At 37.6% G+C, this 26,783-nt stretch overlaps 1 protein-coding gene and 1 pseudogene across 2 annotated transcripts in view; both read left to right on the top strand.

Moving 5' to 3' along the window:
* The window catches only part of RALGAPB (Ral GTPase activating protein non-catalytic subunit beta), an 84,849-nt gene that overhangs the window by 39,129 nt on the left and 18,937 nt on the right, over window positions 1-26,783 (top strand). Inside the window, exons 11-22 of one of the 2 annotated variants that reach the window (XM_010975244.3) lie at window positions 929-1,096; window positions 1,616-1,730; window positions 2,101-2,248; window positions 4,068-4,132; window positions 5,347-5,476; window positions 7,314-7,435; window positions 11,825-12,007; window positions 13,279-13,430; window positions 18,474-18,661; window positions 20,565-20,671; window positions 22,226-22,378; window positions 24,505-24,714. In XM_010975244.3, the coding sequence (XP_010973546.2) occupies window positions 929-1,096; window positions 1,616-1,730; window positions 2,101-2,248; window positions 4,068-4,132; window positions 5,347-5,476; window positions 7,314-7,435; window positions 11,825-12,007; window positions 13,279-13,430; window positions 18,474-18,661; window positions 20,565-20,671; window positions 22,226-22,378; window positions 24,505-24,714 (1,741 nt within the window). Of the gene's footprint in view, window positions 1-928; window positions 1,097-1,615; window positions 1,731-2,100; window positions 2,249-4,067; window positions 4,133-5,346; window positions 5,477-7,301; window positions 7,436-11,824; window positions 12,008-13,278; window positions 13,431-18,473; window positions 18,662-20,564; window positions 20,672-22,225; window positions 22,379-24,504; window positions 24,715-26,783 lie in introns of both variants that reach the window. The other variant, XM_010975243.3, reaches the window with a different exon arrangement.
* LOC116147385 (small ribosomal subunit protein uS3-like) lies at window positions 9,777-11,584 on the top strand (annotated as a pseudogene).

The raw sequence follows: 26,783 nt of genomic DNA, 5'->3' as shown, positions 1-26,783 counted from the left end.
GCCTGAGGAACACCAGTATTACGAGGCAGGTGGAGATAGATCTATTAAAGGAAATAGCCATGGAGGTCATAGAAGAATAAGGAGAGAAGAAGGGAGTAGTCAAAGGGTCAAATGCTTTAAAAAGACAGAGTAAGTTAAGGCTTAAGATTTGTCTTCTGGATTTAGCAATTGAGGGGCCATTGGTTATTTGCTGTAACATGGTTTTAGTTGAGTTCTAGAGAGAGAAAATAGATTGAAATGGGTTAAGCAGTGACCAGAAGGTGAGGAAGTTGTTTCTGAAGAGTTTTGTTGAGAAAAGTGCCTTACAGTAGTGGAAGGGTATACCAGTGTAGTTACTCTTGAATGATGAAAGATTGAATGCTTAGTTCATTGGGGCTTAGGGGAGGAGGTTGAAAGTAAGGTATATTCAAGTATATTCATTCCTAAAAGGAGTCTTATTCAAAGTGACCTTCATATTGTGATGAATACAAGGTTGAATGAGCTTTCTTTTCTTTCTTTAATTGTGCCCCAAAAAATAATGAGGAAGGGAAAAAAGACACAACACACACTTTTTTTCAGGAATTGTGAAATGCTGCAAAATTTTACTGACATGGAATTCAATTCAGTAATTCCAGTTATTGATAATTACTGCAGCCTTTTGTTTTGTTTTCAGTTACTTCATTTGCAGGCACCTGTGGCTTTGAGTTGCAAGGCTTAAAACTGTAAGAAGGTGTAACAGACAGGAATTTTTTTTCTTTTCATTAGGAAAGATAACTTGGTTCTTAGTGTATTCGCTTGTGAATTGTTCTAACTCCAGTAATACCATTTAAAGGATAGAAGTAGTGAAGTTTGGAAATAGACTTTCAGATGACTATGTAGAAAATATTAATAATTAAAAAAAAAACAATTGATCAGCAGTTTGTTTAAAATTTTTTTCTTGCTTTCCTAGATTTTACATGCTTTTAATTCAAGGTTTGCAGATAAATGATTATGTGTGCCATCCTGTCTTGGCCAGCGTTATTCTAAACTCCCCTCCTTTGTTCTGCTGTGACTTGAAAGGGATTGATGTTGTGGTTCCTTACTTTATTTCAGCTCTTGAAACCATTTTGCCTGACAGGTAAGCTATCATTCTGTACTAGTATGTCAATTGTCAGTTTTGGCCTGGTCTATTTTGGTGCTTCCTCCAAATTAGTTTCCTAATTTTATCCTGTCCAGTTGTCTTCATAGCCCAAGGGGACTCAGGCCACGTTAAATGAGTGTAGAACATCCAGACCCACCTCGTCCCTGAATTCCTTCAGTTCTGACTTGTCCATTGGCATGTTGAATCTTTTTTGGCCTGGTCTAGAGGTGTAAGAGCAGCCCCAGCCCAGAGGTCTTTTGTAGAGTAAGCCTTACATTCAATTCAATCAATCAGGTTCTAGTTTTAATTCCATAACAGTTTAACATAGAGATTCTCTGTCTCTCTCACACACACAAATTGCAGATATACACTCAGTGGAAAGTAGTTACTGGATACTTTATAAAACCAAACCCAGTACTTGAATTGCGAGAAATTGGCATAATGTATATTTGACAATAGCTAAAAACATACTTTCGTTCAGAAATGCTAATACCTTTTTTTTTTTTTTTTTGGCAGAGAACTCTCAAAATTCAAAAGCTATGTAAATCCAACAGAATTGAGAAGATCTTCCATTAATATCCTGCTTTCCTTGTTGCCCCTCCCTCATCACTTTGGCACAGTCAAATCAGAGGTAAGATTTTGTTAAAGTTTTTTATATTCTGTGTTCTCTTTTGTATGCTAATTCAAGTTAAATTGTATTTTTTAAAATGGAACAATAGCTTTTTTAAAAAGTTTTAAGTTATTTTAAGTGAATCAACAAAGTAGATTTGTCACGGTATTTTTTGTCAGTCAGCCAGCATGCCTTGGCCTACCATAAGTGGTGATGGGCCAGTGACATCTAATAACATACATGAGTTAGTGTTAGACTTAGCACAGTGGCTAATGTTAGACTGAAAGCCTCGCTTATTAGGCCAGTCTTCTCTTTGTCCACTGTAGCAGTTGTTACATGGGCATAGTGTACCACAACAGACAATGTTAAATGTTATTTATTTCTTCCGTAGGTGGTCCTGGAAGGAAAGTTTAGTAATGATGACAGCTCTTCTTATGATAAACCAATAACTTTTTTGTCACTGAAGTTGAGACTTGTGAATATACTAATAGGTGCCTTGCAAACAGAAACGGACCCCAACAACACTCAAATGATACTAGGTTTGTGTTCACACATTTTTTTGTAAGTGAAAACCCAGATACTGTTGACCCCAGGCATGTTGAGGAGGCAGGGGTCAGTGATGGGAACCTAAGCATAATATAGCTCTACTTATTCTGAATCAGAGGCAGAATTTGTTTGCTTTTATATGCGGAAATATTTGAAGGGGCGAGAGGAGAGTAGGAAAGCATCACGGTTGTCTTGGTTGGTCATTTTTGCTTAGTTTTATTTGTGTTCTTTTTCTCTTTCCCGCTTGCCTTTCCTCTCTCCTTCTCTCCCCTTTTCTCCTCTTCTCCTTCTCCCCTCCCTCTCTTTCTTTTCTGCCCTCATTAATTCTGCCTCTTCCTCCTGCCAATTACATACACGTGACAATGTTTTGAGTTGGTGTAATTCTGGAAGCCATGTCAGAACCCTGCCAAGAGGAAATTGAGGAGTAGCTGTTTCTGTGCCTCCTCTCCTTTTCCTTGTTGTTTCCTACTGGTTTTCCGATCATACTGATTCTGTCTTAAATGGCTCCTTATCATTACGGCCACTTTCATTGTTTTGAACCCTCATCACCTCTCAACTTGATTATTGTAGCTGTCTCTTACTATACTTAAATAGTTTTTTAATCAAAGCCAAGGGCATGGTCCTAAGTGCAGGTAGTCTGAGGAGAAAGAGCAAGTCTCATTGCAGAGGTTGGAACACCCTCACAGAGCAGTCAGATAACAGCAGAAGATAGTGCTGATTGCATGTCATGTTGAGTGTCTTCCGTGTTGAGAGAGAGGAAACTGAAAGAACAAGGAAACTTCGTAGGGGGAATTGGAAGGTGAATTGGATATTTTAGGGCAGGATTTGAATAGGCGTTAGTGAGGTTAGAATTTCATTCCAGGAGAAATGACATGGCCAAGGAATTCGTGATGGCAGTAGTGGTTGGAGTGGTGCTCAGGAGGTATAGTATGTTAGGCAGCAAGAAGAGGGTAAATAGGGAAGAGTAAATCCTTCCATTTTGGAAAGGAGTTGAAGGGACAGAGGTTAAATCTCAATATGAGAGAGCCTCCAAGTTGTGGTTTTTTAGGTTATTCAAATAACGTATCTCTTGAAATCAGATAATTTCTACAGTTTGATAGAGTATTTAGTTTTTCTTTACCCTGGTTCTGAGGAAGCTCCCTATGTATGTATCTCTCAGGAAAGAGTCAATTGTCACTCTTGCCATAGATTGGCAAAGCTGTGTCTGTCCTCTCTTTATACATTGTGCATAAAAGCACTCCCCTACTGGGACAAGAAGCAGTGTGCTAGGCTCACCATCTTGTTTCTGTCCCAGCCTTTTTAGGGCTGTGAGTCCCTTGATAGTAAATACATGCAGCTTGCCTTCAGAATATGCAGCCACAGGCAAGCCCTGAACCATTCTTAAAAAGCAGTTGATCAGAAAGATACAGCTATGATTTTGATTTTGTTATTTTGTATTGAAAAGATCAGAAACAGTTTTGAAAGTATTCCATAATATTTTTCTTAGTTTTATTACCCTTGAAATTGAGATGTTTGTATCTGGTCTTTCACACCAATTAAAAAATACCTGAAAATGGTTATGTTTTTATATAAAGCAATTTGACCTTCAAATTTATTTTAGAACAATGTCATTTTAAAATTTTGGAGGCAGATCAGAATTAGGTCATTTCTAAAGAGTATCTTTTCTGACCAACCAATGGAATTATTAGTAACTTTATGGAAATTTCAGAAATACTTAGCTAAAGTCATATTCTTATTTTTGCTATTAATTGAAATATTTTAGCCACTTTAATATTCTTTCATGTATTTAAGTGCATTTTTTTGTTGTTGTAGGGGCAATGTTAAATATTGTTCAAGATTCAGCACTTTTAGAAGCCATTGGTTGCCAAATGGAGATGGTAAGCATAAACATGATTTGTCAGAGAATATCAGCTTCTGTTTTTATGTAAATATATTTCAAAATGTCTGTCCTTGTGATTTTTAAAGGCATTTGCTTGTAAATTCAGCTCATTGATTCAGAATGATCCTTTTAAAAATACCATCTATTTTAAGATTTCTTACCTTTCAGTGCCTCATCAATTCCCTGAGAGATTTTGCATGCGAGAAATTCTGGCCAAACACTGTCTTTATTCCTGGACAGTGTCTTCTTAAAGCTCTTACTTCTTTTGCTCTGTTGGTGAACTGGCTAGAATAATCCAGAAAAAGCCCCTTCTCCATAATTCCATATATCCCTAGTAGATCTAGTGCTGGCTGTAAACAAGCATCTAGTTTATTCTTTTCTGTCTCATCAGCTCTTTATATCCCCTCTAGACCGAAGTTTGAAGGTCCCCCCAAAGCACTAATGCTTCTAGATCAAAAAAACTTCCCAGAGACTCCCAGTGCCCACTGCTTCTGTCTTCAAATTATGTGATCCCTATACCTGGAGTAGAGGTGGGGGTGGGGGAATTAATAGAGTATACTGGGGTGGGCTGGGTGGAAATAGGATGGCTGATCAAATAATATTAAGGGAAGTATGTTCACGTCCCACTAGGTGGCTAGTAACAATCTCCTTATCTGTATAAAATGAATTGTGTTTGTAGGGAGAAAAATGAGGGAAGTCTTATCAGATACCTTCATTAGCCCCTATACATATAGGAGTTAATCTTTATACTAATCATAGTTTTTATTGTCTGTTTTATGACATAACTACATTTGGAAGTTACTGTTTCTTTATTTTTTAAATTTTATTTATTTATTTTTTAAGACTGTATTCCTGTTGTGAAGTTTTGCTTGAGAGGCACTAGGGTATTTCCTTAAGGACCCAGAGTCACTAGCTAGTGAAGCCTGGTGAAACGGAAAAGGTTCTGGGCTGGCTTTTTTAAACAGCAGCAAAAAAGACCCCAGAAAGGGCACCTCTCATTATCAGACCCTTGATACCCTGCAGTAAATGGTGTTTGTGCAGAAACACCACAGCAGTTTTAATCTTTTGTCAGTTTTTAACTGTGTATCAGTTTATGCCATTTAGTTGGCATATTCCATTTTATCAACATGGCTTTTAATGATTGACTTCTATCTGTACGTGTAAACTATAGATGTAGCCGTCGAATAATTTGATTCATTTTTGTTTGACCAGGGTGGTGGAGAAAATAACTTGAAGAGTCATAGTCGCACTAACAGTGGTATCAGTTCGGCAAGTGGTGGAAGCACGGAGCCTACAACTCCTGATAGTGAAAGACCCGCTCAGGCTCTCCTAAGAGACTATGGTAAGCCATGTTTGTTTTCTTGATACCCAAAGTTTATAGAATAAGTTTTAATGCCCAGGTATACAAAACAAACAAGCAAAAAATTTTAAACAGGACTTTAATGTTCATGATATTTATGTGTTTAAGTATAATAGAGAGGCTATTTATCTAAAACATTAAGAAAAAGAAAACAAGTCTTTCGAATTTAGCTATCCACCTTTTAGCAATTAGATTTTTGGGTGGTTTCTTAGGTTTTATAAATGATTGTGATGGGTGTTTAGGAAACATTTGTGGATTCTGTACCAGGTTCTAGTAATACAGAGTCAAATAGGATTTAGGTTCTGCCTCAGAGTCTAATGGCAGAGTTGGCCGGTATATCAGGTAGTGCAGTGTGATAGAGGTGGGTGATGGTGTATGGGGAACCCAGAAGAGACTGTCTTTGTGTTTGAAGCCTATATACCCTACTATATCTGGTTAGATTCTTCAAGTCACAAAGAATAAGAAAGAGTAAGGAAACATTTTCTAGGAGAGCATCCTATTCAGTAATGTCCTTTACCCTGGGCAAATTACTTTACGGGTTCTGTGAGTTCATAGGTACCTTTATGTTTTTATACATAAATACTAATGGTGTATTGAATCTGTGAATATTAATCCAACTAGATTGGAATGAAATCTAGATCCTCAGATGTGAGTTTAATTTTTCAGTCATCTGGAGAGTTCATGAGTCTGGGAGTCCAGGCATGTTTCAGTGGTTTAAGTTTGCTATGAGTATCCTTGAACATGCTAGATACATAAGGTCGTTATATGGATATTCAACGCATTTAAATATTGTATTTATTAAAAAGTTATTTAAATTGCTATCTTATTATATTTGTGGATTTGAGTATGCTTCAGGTGAAAATTTATTTTTCATGCTTCTAAGACACTTTTAAACTAAGGAAATGTTTTACATTATTATATGTGTTCTAATATAAATGTTTGAAGTGGTTATTGTTTGTTTCAGTATTTTGAACTGGTGTTAGTAAGTTCTGCTTGTAATGTCGTAAAATATTTTTTACTAAGAAATCCAGATTTGTGTTAGTGTTGCATGAATGTCTCTCTTTAATGATCATTCCTTTTTCTGTTGTCACTGCCCTCTTTCTGATAGGATCGACAGGTATAACGTCCCTAAAGCTTCCTATATAAATTCAATTTAATTTGTCCTAATTTATTAACTAAGTAGTTATTACTCTTAAATATAGAATTGGAGGCTAAATAAAAACACAGTAACTTGGTTATTAAATTTTCTTAGAAGTATTAAAGTTGTCTTAGAGAATTCAATGTTAAAATGTATTTGAAAAGGCATTGCATGTGACTTTTGATGGTTAAAGCCCTAAAAATAACTTGAAATAACGGACTCTTTATGGTAATTCCCAGCATCTGAGAATATTCTAAAATCTGAATTCTTTCCTCTATAAAATTCCAAGGAAATAATTGATAGCCTTTTCATTGTTTTGGGGTTTGGTTTTTTTTTTTGAGACTGTAACTGTGAGTTAGTTTAGAAATTTTAAGATTTACATTGTTAAAAGAATGATATTGAAACTGCCAAATCCCAGTGGCTGTCTGTATGAAAGTACCTGAGCTGGGAGCTAGAAGCTGCTCTGGTCCAGTGTATGTGCTCTGTGCACTGTTGTTCAGTCAGGCTTGATGCTCAGGCCAGAGGGGTGGGGAACATAGCACTGTGTGGGTGCCCGTCATGCTCACTGTGGCTGCTGTGGTCTGTGCCTGGTGGAATGCTGTGCTTCTTGTTACTAATACTTAGTTGTTTTCCCTCCCTGTGGGATGCGGCATTGGGGTTATATCCTAGCTCTTAATACAGATTCAGCTGCTGGGCTCCTGATTCGCAGCATTCATCTCGTCACCCAAAGACTCAACTCCCAGTGGCGGCAAGACATGAGCATATCACTGGCAGCTCTAGAGCTCCTCTCTGGCCTGGCAAAGGTAAGAACAGTCCCTTTATTTTAACCCAGCAGGCTTGGACTATGACTCTTTTTTTCTGTGTCTCCTGACCCGTTGGTATGGGTATTACAGTGTTGGTTATATTCAAAGTGTGCAAAAATGAGCCTTCAAGTGAGATTTTACAAAATGATCTTTACTTTTTTGTTTAATTGGTTCAAAGAGAATGAATGATATTTTTACTGTTAAATTTCAGGAAACATTTCAATACTTGTGGCTATTTATTTATTTGCACATAATTTTAGAATACCTGTTGACAGTGTTTGCTTATAAGACCCTTAAATTTTCAACATGACATTTTGTGCCATTATTGGATCATCTAACTTTAATGAACAAATACAGATTTGGTAAAAAAAAAAAAAAAAGAGAGAGAGAAAAAGAAAAGAAAAGCTAATCCTAAAATATATCATTTGGGACTACCTGTGACTCTTCCATCTTCCATTATCAGAGATAAGTGAAAATTGGCTATACTTTCAAATTTCTTTCAGAGCTCTTATTTCAGTTTTGTGGAACCTTTGACCTGGGTGTCCATTTGCATTTCTCTTAAGTATTTTCTTTTTTATTGAAGTGAAATTCACACAACATAAAATTAACTATTTTAAAGTGAACAATTCAGTACCTATTAGTACTTTCACAAAGTTGTGCAGCCACAACCTCTATCTAGTTCTAAAACATTTATCACCCCAAAAAGAAACCTTATACCCCTTAAGCAGTTGCTTCCTAGTCTCCCTTTCCCCTAACTCCTAACAACCATCAGTCTGCACTGTCTCTATGTATTTACCTATTCTGGATATTTCATATAAATTAAATCATACAATATGTGACCTTTTGTGTATGGCTTCTTTCACTTAATGTGTTTTTGAGGTTCATTATGTTGTAGAATTTGTCACAATGTCATCCCATTTTATGGTTGAATGATACTTCATCATATTTGTGTACCAATTTGTCTGTCCATTCCTGTGATGCACATTTGGGCTGTTTCTCCCTTTTATCTACTGTGCATAGTGCTGCAGTGAACATGCACATACATGTGTTTGTTTGAATACCAATTTTCAATTCTTTTGGATATCTACCTGGGAGTGGAATTGCTGGGTCATATGATAATTCTATATTTAACTTTTTGAGGAGCTGCCAACCTATTTTCCACAGCAGCTGAATCACTTTACACTTCCATCAGTGATATAGGAGGGTTCCAGTTTCTCCGCATCTTCACTAACATCTCAGGATTTTCTTATCTGTAAAATGGGCAGGATTATCTTGTATATAACACCTGATGATGTGAAGATGAAGTGAAATGAGATATGTAGAACACTTTGTAAACACAAAGGTGATATACACAATAGTGTGATATTGTCTTAGATGATAAAATTTAAACCCTCATTTTACAGATGTGGAGACAGATGAGCAGAGACTTACTTGAGTCATGAGAAACAAAATAGGCAAGAAAACCTAGGATGTTCTCACCACCATTTAGAGCTTACCTTGGAGATTCTCAGGGGTAGATGTAATGGTCATAGTTTTGTGAGGAGCAGTTTTTTTGTTTGTTTGTTTTTTTTGAGAAGTTTTTGATACAGGAGGTAAGACCAGCCATTCATGATGGTACATGCAGGTCCATACTGTCTTTGAGAGCAAGGTACTGTTGCCTGTGACCTTCAGTACACTCTCAGCAGTAAGGAATAATTAGTCCTAGGTGGAGAGCTCTCTAGACCTGTCTAACAAATCATAAAGGGCTTATGCTGCCAGATTTCAAGACTTACTACTCTAAAGCTATGGTAATCAGAACAGTCTGGTATTAGAGTAGGATTTGACAAATAGATCAGTAGACTAGTATAGGGAGTGTAGACAGATCCACACATGTATGGCCGTCTGATTTTTGACAGAGGTGCAGTGGTAATTCAAAGGAGAAAGGATAGTCTTTTCAACAAATGGTGCTGGAACAATCAGATATTTATATACCTCCCCTCCCCTCAAAAAAAAACAAGAACTTTTATACTTTGTACTGTGTACAACAATTACCTCAAACTGAATTAAGGCCTAAATGTAAAACCTAAGCTCTAAAACTTCTAGATGAAATCACGGGAGAAGATCTTTGTTTGTTGTACAAAGATTTGGAGTGTACAAAGATTTCTTAGATATTACACCACAGGAGAACGAACTATTAAATTGGACTTCATTAAAATTAAAAAGTCTTTAAAAAGCTACACCATTCTTCAAAAAATATTGTTAAGAGAGTGAGATGACAAGTCACAGATTGGAGGAAAATCTTCCCAAAGCATGCATGTGATGAAGGACTGGTATCCAGATCATATAAAAAAAAATTCTCAAAACTCAGAGTAATAGCCTTTCCTTTTGGTGGTGTGAAGTAGCAGTATGATGGTGAAAATTTCCAAGGAGAGGACGTTTGTTGTTGATGGCTTTTTGAGAACTACCTGAACGAGTTCCTCACTCAGAGGCATGCTGAAAATAACTGCTCTGGAATTGAGTCCTGAATTATACCAACCAGGACAGAAATCATTACTTTGGCCTCCAGGATGCAGAATGTTCTTGATGAGAAGAGCCAGTAGATCGGGGAATTGACCAGCGTAGTTCTGAAGAAATTTGGCTTCCCTGAGGGCTCTATAGAGCTTTGTGCTGAAAAGGTGACCTCAAGAAGTCTGTGGTTCGTTGTGGAGAGTGGGGCCAAGGCCTACAAGGTCATGGATGTTAGGGAAACTCCAAGGACAGAGGGCTAACTCCATGAATTTTGTGGATAGTGTGATGATCCACAGTGGGGATCCTGTTAAGTACTATATTGGTACTGCCTTGGGCTACGTACTACTTAGATATGCAGGGCATCAAAGTGGAGATCATGCTGTCCTGGGACCCAGGTGGTAAGACTGGTCCTAAGAAGCCCCTTTTAGACCACATGAGCATTGTGGACCCTAAAGATGAGCTATTATCCACTGTTTCCATCTTGGGACAGAAGGTTAGGAACCCAGAGCTGCCTGTCATTAGCTAACCAGTCCCCAGTGCATAATAGGGTCTTGTTTGCACCTAGATCTGGAGTCTGAATGTTGCTTTGTAAATACTCCTAATACAGTCTTTTGAAAACATAGTACAACAATGACAGTAAAAGCCCTCAATAATGCAACAAACAGCCCGATTTTAAAATGAGCAAAAGATTGAACAGATACTTTACTGAAGATATAAAAAATGTATTGATGGCAAAGACGCACGTGAAAAGATGCTCAGTATCATTACTTATTAGGGAAATGCAATTAAAACAGCAATGAGATACCACTCCATACCTATTGGAATGGTTAAAATTTAAAAGACCAACCATACAAAATGCTAAGGATGTAGAAGAACTAGAACTCTCAGAAACCGTTAAAGGGAATGTTAACTGGTGGAACCATATTTAGAAAACAACTTGGCAGGTCCTTAAAAAAATTAAACATACATCTATCTGTCCTATGATCCAATTAGTCAACTCCTAGAAAATAAGAGAACATAATCCATATGAAGACTTGTACGTGAATGTTTATAGCAGCTTTTTTGTAATGTTTAGAAGCTGGAAACAACCCAAATGTCTAGTAGGTGAATGGATAAATTAATTGTGGTATAATCCATATAACGCTACCCATCAATAAAAAGGAATGAATAATTGATACACACAAAAATTTGGATAAATCTCAAAATAATTGTGCTGAGTAAAAGAAGCCAGATTCCCCCCCCCCCCCAAAAAAATAGTACAATACTGTATGATTTTATTTATATACAATTTTAGGAAATTCAGGTTAATCTATAATGACGGAAAGCAGATCAGCAGAAACCTCTGGAGGGGGCAGAAAGGAGTGGGAGGAAGGATTGCAAAGGTGCATGAGATTTTGGGGGGTGATGAATATATCCACTATCTTGATTGTGGCAATAGTTCATAAGTGTATACTTACGCCAAAATTTATCAAGTTGTACACTGTAAATATGCGTAGTTTACTGTATGTTAATTATACCTCTGAGCAGCTGTACAGAACTTTGTAGCACGTAGAACATCACTGTGGTGTTAGGTTAAGGGGTTTGAAAAATGTGCACATGTTCCATTGCCAGCTATTCTTGTGATCTGTGGCAGTGATGAATAGGTGCATCCCAGGAATTAGATTTTAGAGCATGAAAAAGTATGCTAAAATGAAATACTGTTTTAGGGTTTGAAAAATGCCCTGTTTTTATAGAGTATTATGATAGTACATCTGAAATATTATGTTTCTCTGTATTAATAAATTTTAAAAAGCAAGGACTCCTGTGGTGTGTCACATTTCCAGAAAGGCTGGGCCTCAGTGTAGAGGCTTGAAATAGATACAGTGATTCATGGCTAACTGTTCTCCGTACGGATATGCTCAGGTGAAGGTGATGGTTGACTCAGGAGACCGGAAGCGAGCCATCAGTTCTGTGTGCAGCTACATCGTGTACCAGTGTAGTCGGCCAGCTCCTCTCCACTCCCGGGATCTGCACTCCATGATAGTGGCAGCTTTTCAGTGTCTCTGTGTCTGGCTGACAGAGCACCCTGATATGCTTGATGAAAAGGTTAGTTTATTACATCTTAAAAGACAGTAAATAGAAAAAAATATATATGTTGGGAAAATGTCTTTTAAAAGAGAATATCTAAATTTAAGTACAACATTGCATGCTTTAAACTGAACACACTTGTTATTTTTCAGTAGAACACTTGTCCTGTTGAACACAACCCAAAAACTGTCATTGTGCTTGTACAGTTGACCCTTTAATAACATGGGTTTGAACTGTGTGGGTCCACTTATATGCAAATTTTCTAAAATAGTAAATACTACATGATTAAATGATTTCATGGTTGGTGTACCCGAGAATGTGGAACTGTGCATAAGGAGGAACCACATATTTGAAGGGCCGAATATAATTTACACATGAATTTTTGACTGTACTGAGTCGGCATCCCAAACCCCCATGTTATTCAAGGGTCAACTCTATTTGGTTGTAAATTAACCCATAGAGAAGTTCTTTGGAAAGATAAATCTTTGAGTAATTTATCTGTGTACCATTAAGAATGTTCTTTCTTGAAAGGATGGTAGCCTTGAGATGGCTGGTAGGTACTTTGGTTACCCATCCTCAAACCAAGAAGGGCAGTTAATAGCCAGGCTGCAGGCCTAGAGCACTGCTTGTTCATAAAGGTTGTTTGTATCTAAAAAATTTTTTCACACACATTTCTTTCTTTTCGAATAGACACATACCTAGGCTGCTTTACCTACCATTGTTCCATGTAACACTTTTTTTTTATGGAAAGGCAGGCAGTGATAAAGAATTCACAGTATAAATAAAAGAAGAGATATCAGGCTTATTGGATATTATAGAGAGCTTTATATAGTTTTACAAAATAATACTGTTGATTAAATCTTAGTCATTTTCCTTCTGACTTCTAAAGTTATGATACGAGAAATTGCTTTAAAAATGTCAGCTGATGAATTTCCCTTTGGATAATCTGACTTGTTTTAAACCATCCAGGTTTAACTGAATTATGTTGTGTCTCTTTCACTTGGCGTTCACAATTTACAATCTATTGTAATTTTACCAGAACTATGACTGATAAAATCAAATTGAATTTATCATTACTCATTATCTAAATCTCTGAACAGTCAAATTTTTCTTTAAAGAAAAATTGAGGGCTAAGTTTATTATATTATTATGAAATTAATATATACCTATTAAAGAAAATGAGAAAGAAAGTAGAGCCCCACCACCAAACCACAATCACTATTGACATTTCCTTGTCTTCTCATAAGATAGGTATATTACAAAAACTGATCTGCCTTCCCTGCTTCTAGGACTGTCTTAAAGAAGTACTGGAGATTGTGGAACTGGGTATTTCAGGAAGCAAGTCCAAGAACAGTGAGCAAGAGGTCAAGTACAAAGGAGATAAGGAGCCAAACCCTGCATCTATGAGGGTGAAGGATGCTGCTGAAGCCACCCTAACGTGGTATGAAAGTAACTGCACAGGGATTGTGCCTAGGGATTAGATGGTCTCAGATGTGATGTATGTTGTTTCATCTCCTCCCCAGTTGTTCAGCATTAAGTGACATACCCCATTTAGGATACTTTTTTCTCCGGAAGTAAAATGGAAAAGAAAATGTCTTGTTTTTTGGACCAAAGGAAATCAGTAACTTGGGGCTGAGCATTTGGGTCCTTGTTTTTCTATGCTGGTTGGCAATAATTTAGGTCATATCATGTTAGAACTGGAAAGGATCTTCGTGAGTGTTACCTACCCCTTCACTTTGATGACTGAGTCCAGAGTCAGAATATGTCTGTGGTGACACCATTTGGTCTTCTACTTTCCAGCTCAGTGGTTTGTATTCTCTGCTACACTATTTGTATTACATATTATAGGTTCATTCAGCCAAGATTTATGAACTCCCTCTTATGAATTGGCAATGGGATTGTAAAGATAAATCAGATTCAGTTACCACCCTCAAAGAGCTTCTTTTGCAATAGGGAAAATAAGATATGAACACAAATATCTATATTGTTAGGTGGAAAATAACTGCTCCAAGAGAAGAGGTACAAATAAAATGCTGGGGTGTTGGAAAGAGGAAATGAATACTTACAGATAAGGGGAAATCACAGTAAGATTCCTAAGGAAAATGATATCGGCCTGACTCTTAGAGAGCAGGTAAAGTTTGAGCTAAAAGTCAGATTACAGAGTGGGTAGGGCAGCAAAAGACTCCTGATTCATGCATTTTGGCAGTGAAGGGACAGAGACGGAGTGGTACCTTGAAAGAGAAGCGGAGAGAGTTGAGAGAGTTTGTGTTTGGCTGAGAAGTGAGCAGAGCAGAAAGAGGGAAGGAAGGCAGTTGAGGTATATTTATCAAATGAAAAGAAGAGGTAGGTGGAGAAGATTCGATGGAATCAGTACAGGCAGAAAGATGGGGCTTATGAAAAGGTGAATGTGGATGAGGACCTAGAACAACATAAAAGCAGGAAGGAGGAATGTCAAGTCAGTCTGGGTTCGCTCATCTTGGTCTTCTTAGTAAAGTGGTAGATAAGACAGCTTGTAGAAGGTTTGTATGTAAATCAGCCCTTACCAGGGGCCTTATGCCACAATGTTGTATGAGTTCAGTGACCTATTGATTTGGGGTGAGTACAGTAAACTTGGATTTATTTCTGTTCCTCATAGACTTAGGTCATTCAGTAAAATTTTAGCAGTGTACTTGCTTTTAGTTTAGTCCTGTTTACTATGCTAATACTGGGCTTTCAGTGAATTTGTGGAGGTTTGGCTAATAGCTGGAAAAATAAAAAAATGTGGTTGAGTACTAGAAATTTAATAAAAGTCCAGAGAGAAGACCATACGTGGGTTGGGGTGGACTTAAAAGCATCATAAAAGAACTGAGATTTGATGTGTACCTTGAAGAGTAAGAAGGATGTGGAGAAAGGGAGAAGGACATTTCTCACTGGGACTCTGCATTATACAAAAATAAGTTAGCTCCAGCCTGGCCTGGATGAAACATTCCATTGAGAGGATGACTGGCAGTGAGGATTGGATATAAACTCAGAATGAGTAGAAAGCTCTAGGGGGCTTCCCCCTAACCTAGCCAGTAGGTATCTAGATGGCTCATCTGTCTCATCTCTGCTGGCAGCTCAACAAATGGTACCTGCAGGGTCAAGTCTCAGTGAAGGCCCTGAGAGTCATCATGAAATGTATCCAAAACCAGTTTTCTCTGTTTCCTCACAGTTACAGCTTCATGTCAGTAGCATTGCTGTTTTCTAGTTAGGCAAACACAGAACTTTGACTCTTTTTCTGATTTATCTCTGCTTTATTTATCATTCCCCTTTTGAAGCAAGTGATAGTCCAATAGACTTTACTTTTGAAAGTATTTCCTCCATTCCCTCTAACCCCAGATAGCATCCTGGTCCTGGCCTTTCTCACTTCTTGCCTAATTTCCCTGTTTTCAGTCTCTTACCCTTTTCATTCTGCATTCTGTTGCTGAACTCATCGTCCGTAGATACTGTTCTTATTCTGCTGCTTGAGTGATTGAAAACTGAATAGATCTGTTTACTCTGTTTATGTTGTGAAATTTTTAGTCTGGTTTTCAAGGCCCTTCTTATTCTGTCCCCACTCAAACTGTCTGATCTTTCCCAGCACATCCCTTCTGCCAAACTGGCAGGCCACTTGTGGCTGTGAAGTACACATGCTCATACCTGTCTGTATACTTCCCCTGGATTTCATGACTTCCCTCTTGTTATCTTGGTCACATCTTCTGCTGTTCGGTGTTCACATCACATCTGGCTACTTCCGTGAGACCTTCTTCGGTTAATTTGCTCTTTTTCTGTTTTTCTGTGCTCATTCAGTCTGACCCTGCCATGCAGCATGGAATTCTGTACTGTCATGATCGCACCAGGTTATATTTGATACATGCTAGTGTTGTCTTCTCAACCTAGGTAAAAGCCATAATACCCTCTTCACACCCCTCACAGTCTGAGCACACAGTAGATGATTGTGGAATGCAGATTGGCTGGTTTTTCCCCTTGTACTGTATACATTAGGACTCTTGGAAGTCATTTCAGCAGCCCCTCTCTTTAAGTCACTTTTTAAAAGACTTATTTACCAAGATATTTAGCTCTAATTTTGGGATACTTTAACCCCCAAGGTTGCCCATTTCATTTAATTGTTAAAATCTTGATGTTTCCATTGAGCTGAAATCTCTCTCACTTTAACTCCTACCCATTAGTTCTCATTCAAACTTTTGATGATGAAATCCTTTTTTCCCCAAGGAGTAGCGATGTCTGAAGACAGTCTTATGTAATTTCTGATTCATTTCTGCCAGTGCCTTCAGCTGTTTTTTGTATGCCAGGGATTTAAAGTACCTTTATCATCCTGATCATTTTCCTTTCAATGGTGGAGGTTTGACTATGCACCTCTTTAAAGGTTGTTTAATGAGTATAATATGTTAGATACGGTCTGATGACCTTTCAACTCTGTAGAATATTATCTTTTCATTAAAATGTACTTGGAGACTGTATTGAGTATTTAAGAACCTAGTGATTTGCGCTAAATCAACTAAAATCTTTGAGGCTTTTTTTTTTTTAACACACTTACCTTTTGTCTTTTTCATATTGTACTTACTTATTTGGAGGTATTTAGATGTAATGTACAGCATTTTATGTTTAAACCTGAAATTTGTTCATGTAAGATTTACCTCATTATTTTTAGTCTTTTAAGATTCTTTTGGATCCCATCTCTTACTCTAATACATTAATTCTGCAGCTTAATTTGCAGTCAGCTGCAGATTTAATGAGCCTGCCCTGTGTGTCTTAATCAAAGACACTGATAAAAATATTGAACAGAGAAAGGCAAAGCATATGATAAGATATTTCCCTCCAGTTTCACAGGGATTTTTAAAAATCTTGTCTTCAAGTTTATTATGATATACTGTCAAATACTCGTATGCGTTGATCTCAGAGATATATCTCTGCCTTTCCAGTCTAGTCATTGTCAAGAAGAGACAATGTGGTTAGACTGGTGTAGCTTGATCTTAGTGACCTGCTCCCTTGCCAGCACCCTATTTGATAATGTCTTAAAATCTTGCATGGGACATAAGCTCACTTGGTCCATATGCTTTGTGATAACCATCTCTGTCCCATGTTAGAAAACCCACATTTTCCCATTACTGGTCTCCTGGTCTCCTACAAGTCCTTAAGCTGGAACTCATCATGAAATTCTCCTGGTCCTTGAACTTCTTAGATAGTCCTCTTCCTAGGAGCAGAGAAAATGGAAGGAAAATACCTGTTGAGCAGTGTTGCCTTCTATTATCAGAGAGATTTGGGTTCAGGCATTAGAATGAAAGAGAAAGGGAGAGGCCACAGGAACTGAGGATTGCGATGATGAAAGTCGTGTTGGGGAATACTAGTTTTCCAAATGAGTTGCATATGAAGGGTCAGGTGATAGTAGGACAAGATAAAATATTTTTGTTTTCTTAACAAGATACTTTCCCTGTTTCAGTTTCTTAATTATAAAATGGTAATAATAGTGGTACCTATCTCATAGGGTTGTTATAACTAAATAAAATAATAAGTGCTTATTAGACTCAGTTCTTGGCACATGGTAAGTGGTATGTGTAAGTTATTGTTATTCATTGAAAGTATGCAGAAATCTCTGGATATAAACATTTCTGAATGTTAAGGCTTGATCAGTTGATTTCCAGTTTAACAAAGCATTTTTTCTTACATATTCTCATTTAATAATTACAGTAGTTCTGCAAGATGCAACTACTAGTACGTCAAGTTCCTTATCTGTGAAATGAGGATATCTATTCATGGCCATTTAATGAGAAGGCGGCAGACCCTGGTTTCTGATTCTTGATGATCACTTATCTCTTCTGAGCCTGAGTTTCCTCATCTGAAAAATTGAGGGGATTTGGCTGATCTTTGAGTCCTTTTCTAGGTTAGGTTTAGCTAGCATAATCCTGAAACATGGAGCACACAGATTTTTAAAATGTATCTTTAGGAGCTTCATGATTTAGAAATATGATTAGTCAAGTTCCCTGGGTAGCAGACTTTGAGAGAGAAATCTGCTTGCAAGAAGTTTATTGGAAAGTGCTGTCCAGATCTACCCTTATAGGGGAATGAGTGAAGTGGGATTGAGCAGAGGGAAGAACTAAACTGATGCATTGCAACAAAGAGCTCTGGAGTTGGGCTGGCCCTTCAGAATTCTCTCATGTTGAGTTTGAGACCTGGGACTTTACACTGCTGGAAGCTGTGTATCTTGGGTGAGGTGGTTCTCATTGGCGTCTCTAAGACTCCGATGAAAGGTATGGCCACCATCTTCCTGCTTCTGGGGGAATGGATCTTTCAGTCTTGGAGAGGGAAACCTGGACAGCACACCATGGCATCTACCAGAGAGTAAATCTGATCCTCAAAGAGGAAGCATGGCTTTGGTCAGTTAAAATTCAGAAGAACAGATTGATGCATGAGGTAAACTGAACATTTTGCTTTGGGAACTAACCGTTATCTTTTGCATTCTCCATAGTATTATGCAGTTGCTTGGCGCATTTCCTTCACCCAGTGGTCCTGCCTCTCCTTGTAGCCTGGTGAATGAGACCACTTTGATTAAATACTCCAGACTGCCAACCATAAACAAGCATAGTTTCCGATACTTTGTCTTGGATAACAGTGTCATCCTGGCGATGCTGGAGCAACCTCTTGGAAATGAACAGAGTAAGTTTCAGCACCTCGGGTTCCTCCGCTGCTAAATCAGCTTGTTCGTTAGTACTAGCAAGCTGTTCTCAGAATCAGGGAAGGAAAGACTGCAAAATTCTAAGTAATTTTGCATTTGTCGAAAAGGCTTCTAGCTGTCAGATAACAGCAACTGAAAAATAGAGGGTCAGAAAATGGAATATACATATTAAGTAGAATCTGTTAGAGGCTCTTTATGTGTATCTGAAATATCAGAAAAGAACTCCATAGTTTTATAAAAAGTTTGTTTTGGTGGGATATTTTCTGTTGCTTACTGTGTCTGAAAATCATTATTACTCTTCTGCTTGATAGTAATTGGAATCAGCCAGTATATAAAGGAAGCATAAAACTTCTGTTAAAAACTTTTACACCAATATTGTATTCTAGATGATGTTCTTAGATAGACCCTTATTACTAGGTAGGTGAAGGAAAGTGAAGTTTATAGAATTTCTGGGCATACAAAGGACCTAGGGAATTACCTAGTGTACAGTTCCCTCATTTACAGGTGAAGAAACGGGTTCAGGAGGGTATGTGACTTGTCCAGGGTTATTTGAGAACTACATGGTATGACTAGGACTAGAATCCAAATTTTCTGAACCTCATACTGTCTCTTTCTGTTATCATTGCCCCACAGTGATAGGGTTTTCTCAGTGATTAAAGATTTGCCTTCTTATTTTGCATAAGTGAAAAGGGTCTTGGAGTCCCATGCAAATTCTGTTGAGTATAGGTAGGATCTCATAAATCCATAAAATGAAATGAGACGTTCCCAGTAGTTCAGGGATGAATGAATATCATCCCAGGTTTCCATTATGTTGCAGTAAGATACAGTGACTTTAATATGGAATAGATGGGGCCTTTAATCACTGCCTAACTCCAGAAGCACTGGTCCCAAGTCTTTCCTGCAGACACCTCATCCTTCTCTACCTTAGACCTGGAGGCTGCTTGACTTTCTTCCCTAGCTTGTGCCAATTATTTATGATTCCTCTGGCTTCCCATTCTCAAGCCACCTGCTAAAGAGTCTATAAAACCCAGTATCCTCTCCAGGTTTTCTGGCCTGAGAAGTAAGTGTCAACCCTTTTCCAGATTTTTTAGGAATTCGCTACTCTCATTCTAAGTAATTTTATTGCATTGAAAGTCTACCAGAAATATAGTAATAGGGATTTTCAAGATGCACATAGACATTTTAATGATTCATTTTAGTAGTTAATAACAGAAGTGAGAGAGAGAAGCTTGAACAAGTTTGATTCATACACCAGAAACAAAATAAGGGAGTAAGACGACGAATCTGGGTCACTTAGGAAGTCCATCCTGAGTTCTTTACTCTTCTTCTTCCTGCACCTGAACTTCTGCTGGGATGAAATAGGTGCCTGCTCGTGGTGAGCAGCAGTACCCAAAGGCACCGGGGAATGTAACATCAACATTGCAGGCACCCAGCCTGTCTTCTGCACTTAGGTCATTCCCAACACTGAAAGTTAAGAGTATTTGCTAGAATAGTGTTTCCCCAAAATGTACATGTGTACTGCTGCAGATATGTGAGCTGATGGTAGTTGATATGTCAGTGAACATTATTTTATGTATTTTTAAACATGTGTTTTAAAAGTATATAATTAGCACACCAAAATTCATGATTTTTCTTTTAGAGTAGAAATATATAATTTCCTTCAAAATTTTTAAGTTTAAAAAAAGGAAAGGTGGTTGATATAAAGTAAGATAACAGTTAACAGTAGTACGTGGATATGGCAGAAACCACGGAGGTGGTTCACAAAGGATGAAAGTTTGGGAAACATTGTGCTGGGGCTTTGGTTATTAGAGGCTCTAAAGTTGACACAGGTGTATTTTATGTGTTGCCAGAAATAAAAACTTCTACACCAACATTTTATTCTAGATGATTTTTTCCCCTCTGTCACTGTGCTGGTCCGAGGAATGTCGGGAAGACTTGCTTGGGCACAACAACTTTGCCTTTTACCCAGAGGAGCAAAAGCAAATCAGAAGGTATCCATCAGATGTTACAGGGAAGTGACTAAGAGTGTGTGCTTGTGTGTGTGTGTTGTGGTTTAAAGGTTAAATAATATTCCAACAAAAATCAGAGATAAAATAAATATATTTGATGCTAGCCAGATTCAAGTTAGTGAGTTCATATCAGAATCATCTTAGGAGCCTAGAAATCCAGGTTTACTAAATTACTCTTTAAAGACATCTTCAAGGCAGGTGTATTTTCAAAAAGCTTTCCAGGTGACTCTGGCATCCACTTATGATTAAGAACTACTGTTCTGAACGATGGCTTCAATTATTTTCATGCAATGTTAAATATAATAAAATTCAGGTACATGTCATATATGAAAAAAATTTGACCAGATCCTTGATGTCTCTGGCAACAGGACTTAGTTTCAGATTGTTTCATATAATTTATTCCTGTACAATTGATAATATGCTCTATAATTTTTTTTAAAAAAGCTGTATAATTTAATGAAATCTTCCTTTGGGGTGTCACGGTTTATTTTCTTTATAAGAGTTGTGATTATGTGAATAAAATTTGTTCATCAGAGAAAGTTGGAAAATTCAGCTAATAAAGAAGAAATTTTAAATCATCTGCATTCACTCTCCAGAAGTGGATAGCCACTATTGATATTTTAGTGGATTTTCTTCCAGTCTTTTTTTCTTTCTGTATGTAACACTTAAAAATAAAATTTTAGTCATTTTTGTATCCTTTTTTCACTTATCACATTGTAAGCTTTTACTTATGTTACTAAAAATTCTTTAAAACATAATAAAATTTTACCAGCATTTAAGAGAGACACCCACAACATCGGAGCATGTACCTAAAATAATTCAACATCCTAGATGTCTCTGTTAAATGAGACGTGTTTGCTGTGAGGAGCACACCCCTGCTTTCTCCTGGTGGCATCATGCCGATCACATTCTGTCAGCAGAACTATAAGCCACTGAGTTATAGCATTACAGACCAAGGAGGTAGGAGAGGAAGCAAAACTGGTTGATAGTTTAATATGTGCCGTATATATTTTGATTTAATCATCACAACACTCTTGTGATAGGTTTTTTCCATTTTTCAGATGTGAAAATGGAAGTGACGCAGCTAATATGTATTAAAGCAGGGATTTGGAGCCATGAAGAGCTAGAGTTGGTGCCCATACTTTTTCATTTAAGCCATGCTAAGATTTCTAATTAGTGAACTCACTGTCTAGGGATGCCCAGTAGACCTGAACTCATACTTCATTACATGGAATGATTTGAGAGCCCTTGGGGAAGAAGGAAGTTTGAGCCTTAAGCTCTAAAATGCCTTATCCATTAGCTTACCACTGAATATGGAAGAGTCAGACCTGGTGCAGTGGAGGTCTGTAACTCATTTAAATATCAGTCACAAAATCTGTAAGAAGTTGATGAACGTTTTTATAGAAATAAAATAGAGTACACTGGTACACAGGCTGTTTATTATCTTTCCCATTAGCAGTAGTATTTGCAAATTCTTACTAAGTTCCTGCCAGATGGCACCAAATGTAATAAACATAATGTTGCTTGTTTTAACAGCTTTTTGTGCCTGAACCTCGTCCAGTTCCTAAAAATGATGTTGGATTTAAATATACTGTAAAACATCGACCATTTCCAGAAGAGGTGGATAAGATTCCTTTTGTGAAAGCAGATCTGAGCATTCCAGATTTGCATGAAATCGTCACTGAAGAAGTAAGATAAATTATTATCAGCTGTTGTTAAGAGAATGACTGTAAACATTCTTAAACAATTTCTGTGGTCAAGACACTACCTTTCTTTGGTGTTCCTGGAGGTGATTCATAAGATGACCTGGGTGTTTGTCATCTAGGAGGTTACCATGTAGTAAGACAAATACAGATTGTGGCTGATTGAAATAGAGAAGTGGCACCAGGCTGCCTGGCTGGTCCATGGTTTCAATAGTGTAGTGACATGATCAGACCCTAGTGGCAGATATTTCCAATTCAGAGACCATTGTGACAGTCCAGGCAGGAGATAAGAAGGACTGCCTTACTGATAGTGGACATTTAAATATATGGCATATATTCTAGGGCTAGATCCACACAGTCTTGGATTGATGGAGAAGGAAAAAAGCCAAAGAACTTTAGATTTTGGCCTTTATTGACAAAGATAATGGTGCCATTTACAGAAATATAGACATTAGGAAGAGGATAGGTGTGGGAAGATGGGAAACATTTATTTGGTTTCAGATTAATTTAGATAGTTAGCTAGATTAAGTAATTTAACCTCTTAGTCAAGGGAGAAGGATTTTCAGAAATGGAAGACAGAGGTATGTTAGGGCATGAGAGAACAGAAGGGCAGGAATGGAGATCAGGGAGAAGGAGCACTAAGAAGAGGCCCCTGAATTTTGGCATGAAATTGTAGGTGACTTTGAGAGCAGGTTCACAGGAGTGTTAAAGTGTAAGGGTCTGGGGAATGAATAGTTAATAAGGAAAAGACAGTGAATATAAGCTACATTGTACTGTTAGCAGTAAAGGGAAGGATACAGAGAGGATAATAGTGTGAGGAAATAGCCTAGCTAAAGAAAGGCAGTGCTAGTTTTCCTCCCTCCCTCCCTCTCTCCCTCCTTCCCTCCCTCCCTTCCATCCTTCCTTCCTTTGGATGGGAGGAATATGAACATGCTTACATGTGGAGAAGGGTCTGCATCTGCTAATGCTGTAAGATGGCTGGGGGAATGATGAGTGATGGAGTAAGGCCCCCAGAGGCAGTAGGGTCAAGGGTCTATGTGACTGTGTCTAGAAAAGGGATACTTCTGTTAAGAGGGGTGAGGAAAGGGTAGATGAAGAATCAGAGACATTGACCGGTGGAAAGGAAAGAAACTGAGGTGGCTTCTGTAAATTTTAATCTTAGTTCCTAGCAATATAATAGGGAAGCAAAGATGGTTCTTAAAATTGCCAGGCAGCCCAGCTAGGTTTAAGTAGCATCATCTATAGTGAAGTTACTTAACTCACTGTGCTGACTTTCTTCAAAAGTCCTTGTTATCTGGAGACATAAAAAAAAATTTGGTGTGAAGATTGACAGTGTGAATATGGAAACATGAGGAACAGCATTTTATGTGCTTAGGAGAGGGTATTAAGATGTTAGATTTGGGGATTTAGTCTTGGTTGGGAAGTAGATGAAGCTAGAAGGATGCTAATGGCTTGGGGAAATACAGGGAGGGGTTGGTTGCCTCACTGTGATGGTAAAGGGGGAGTGAGGGTATGGGTGAGTGGCAGGGATTTCAGAATTGTAGCTCTTGGAAGGACAGCACATCTGAGGTACCAAGTGTGTCATGGATGGCCGGAGTTGTGACAGTTGAGGAGGTTGTATTGTTCACCAAAGAGGATGGAATTTTAAATAGGATTGATCGGAAGGGAAGCAGAGGTAGCGACTAAGCCATATATAGTTGTGGACTTCAAAACATGAAGGGGGATCACTGCAGGATGAAGACAGGGATCTGGAAGAGGAGGTAAAATGATCTGGAAGATGGTCAGGGGTCTGGCAAAGAGCAAGAGCTCTGCCCCCTTTCTTGCCTGTGTGAAGGGAAGCAGAGACAATGGTTTCACTTACAGTGAGGAGATGAAGGAGCAACTTTTGAGGCTATAGGGAGCATGTTTTGGGTATTTGTTTTAACCTTGAAATGTATTTGCTTGGTTGTATACTCTGTATTGAATCTTAGTATTGGTTGAAACTCAGTATTGATCACTGAAAATTATCTTCATTTATTTTGTTACTTGTAGCTTTGTTTTCATGTAAAAATTAAGATTAATCTTATTACTTTTATAATAATTCCAAACAATGAAATACTTGGTTTATTTCAGTTAGAAGAGAGACATGAAAAATTAAGGAATGGCATGGCCCAGCAAATTGCTTATGAAATACACCTTGAACAACAAAGTGAGGAGGAATTGCAGAAGAGAAGTTTTCCTGATCCAGTTACAGATTGTAAGCCCCCACATCCTGCCCAGGAATTCCAAACAGCACGTCTTTTCCTTTCACACTTTGGATTTTTGTCCTTGGAAGCATTGAAGGTAATTTTCTTAAACTTTTATGAGTAAGTGTATTAATAAATTAACATTCAACTGATGGTAGCTAAAGCATTTTTATGAGGATAGACTAATTTTAAAATACAAAAACTGTTTAAAATCTTACCCTTCCTGCAAATAAATGAAATTCTTTGATGCTATAGATTGCAGTATGAGCTCCAAGATAGTTTTGCCATGAATGTATTCAGAGTTCTGTCTGAGAAGACTGCTTTGACAATACACCCACCTCTGAATTTTCCTAGGTAATGTAGGACTGAAATCACATATATTAATGAAATCTATAGATAATTAGAAAAAGAATGTTAAAACTCTTTCTCAGTAAACTTTATTGCTGAATTATTACTGGCTACAACTGACTCTACTCATTCATGCCACTTTTAAAAAGGACCAAGTATAAGCACTTCTTAGGTTGTAGTTTCTAAGATCAGACTGTGTCGGGTTATGTCTGGGCATCACTGCTTGCTAGCTGTATGATCTTGGGCAAGTTGCTCAACTTTTCTGTCTTAGTTCCTCATCTGTAAAATAGGGGTGATAAGGGTATCCATCACTGTGGTCGTGTCAGGTGCATCACGTAGGACATAGTACAGAGTGAGCCACCCTCCGTAAGTAAGATAAATAACTCCCACTATTCTTAATTCTGTTATCCTTAAAACAATTTTACGAGGTAAGTGGTGATACCTTTATTTCACATATGTGGAAAACAGGGCCTCAAAATTGTGAAATAGCTTCCCTGGATGTGGATTTAGAATTTGTACGAAGGCCTCTTTGTTTTGAAAAGCACAACTGAAGATTACCAGGCAAGAAGTTGCTTACTGCACAAGCTGCCCCCTGCCCTTACTCTCTAGCAGGTACTTGGTTAAAGGGCATTTAACTTTTTAGGAAAGCAGAGGGGAGCACTGCTGTCTGAGTTTGGATTTCAGCATATAGATGAAAAATATTTTCCCATGTAGAAAACTGAGTTAATGGTGGGGAGTGAAAAGTAAAAACGCCTTTAAAATGCAGAAGAAAAGAGCAGAGAGAGGAAGACAAGGAACAAAGATACAAGCTACAAATGATTGGTGATGTTCCTCGTGGAGAAAAACTGAACAGAGTAGAAGTAAATCAAAATATCCTGGAAGGAAAATGATTACATCCTGTGGGCTGAAGGGAGACGAGAAGAGCTGTGACAGCCCTGCTCTGAGATTGCAGTTTTCCTTTCGAGTTATCTATTCTAGCTGAAATTTTTAAGCTTTTGAGAAAATAATTCTTAAGCTTTCTCACTAGGATCACAACATAGGAAAAAGAAAGTAACCTGGTTTATTTTATGAATCTTAGCTTATTTCTAATAACTTAAACCTGGCTGCACACACATACAAAAAAGCTAAAAGCTAACCTATTTATGAATATATTTGCAAAAGTATTAAGGAGAATATTAGTAAAACTGAATTCAGCAGCATGTTAAATTAACTTCTGCAACCAAGGAACTCAAGGAGAGTCAGTTATTGGTAAATAGTAGTAAAGTTATTAAGGAAATAATTAATCCTATTAGCAGATCAGTCAATAAAACACTAAGTCAATTTTCAATAAAACAATACTCATTCTGAATTTTTCTTAAAACCACATTTTTATCTAGCTTCCTCTCTTGCCCTATCCTATTTTCCTTGCTTCTTCAAAGGTTTATCTTGAGAGCAGTCCCTGAATAAATCACTTGCTTAAAAAAAACGAAAACAGTACTGATTCTGATTAAAAAAAAAATAAAACCCCCAAAACTTAGCCGGGGCTAGTAATATAGATCTCTCTAAATGGCAGCCCATTTAAGAAATGAAATGGGGAGTGAGGAAATCAGGAAACTTAGGCCCACACTTTGTTAAAATCAGAGATAATGGATATCTGCCTTGACCACTGTTTAACACTGAGTTTTTAAATTAGTGAAAAATTTTAAAATAGTTTTTAAATAATTACAGATTAACAGACAGTTTAAAAAATGTGTGTGGGGGGGTCCCCCCAGTAGTAATATCTTACATAATTAGTATAATACCAAAGAGAGAAAAACTATTAGAAAGGGAAAGACAGCT

The sequence above is a fragment of the Camelus dromedarius genome, chromosome 18 (genome assembly GCF_036321535.1).
Source record: "Camelus dromedarius isolate mCamDro1 chromosome 18, mCamDro1.pat, whole genome shotgun sequence".
In the NCBI taxonomy this organism is placed as follows: domain Eukaryota; kingdom Metazoa; phylum Chordata; class Mammalia; order Artiodactyla; family Camelidae; genus Camelus; species Camelus dromedarius.
The sequence above is the reverse complement of the archived record's forward strand: the minus strand, read 5'-3'. Positions and strand labels throughout refer to the sequence as shown.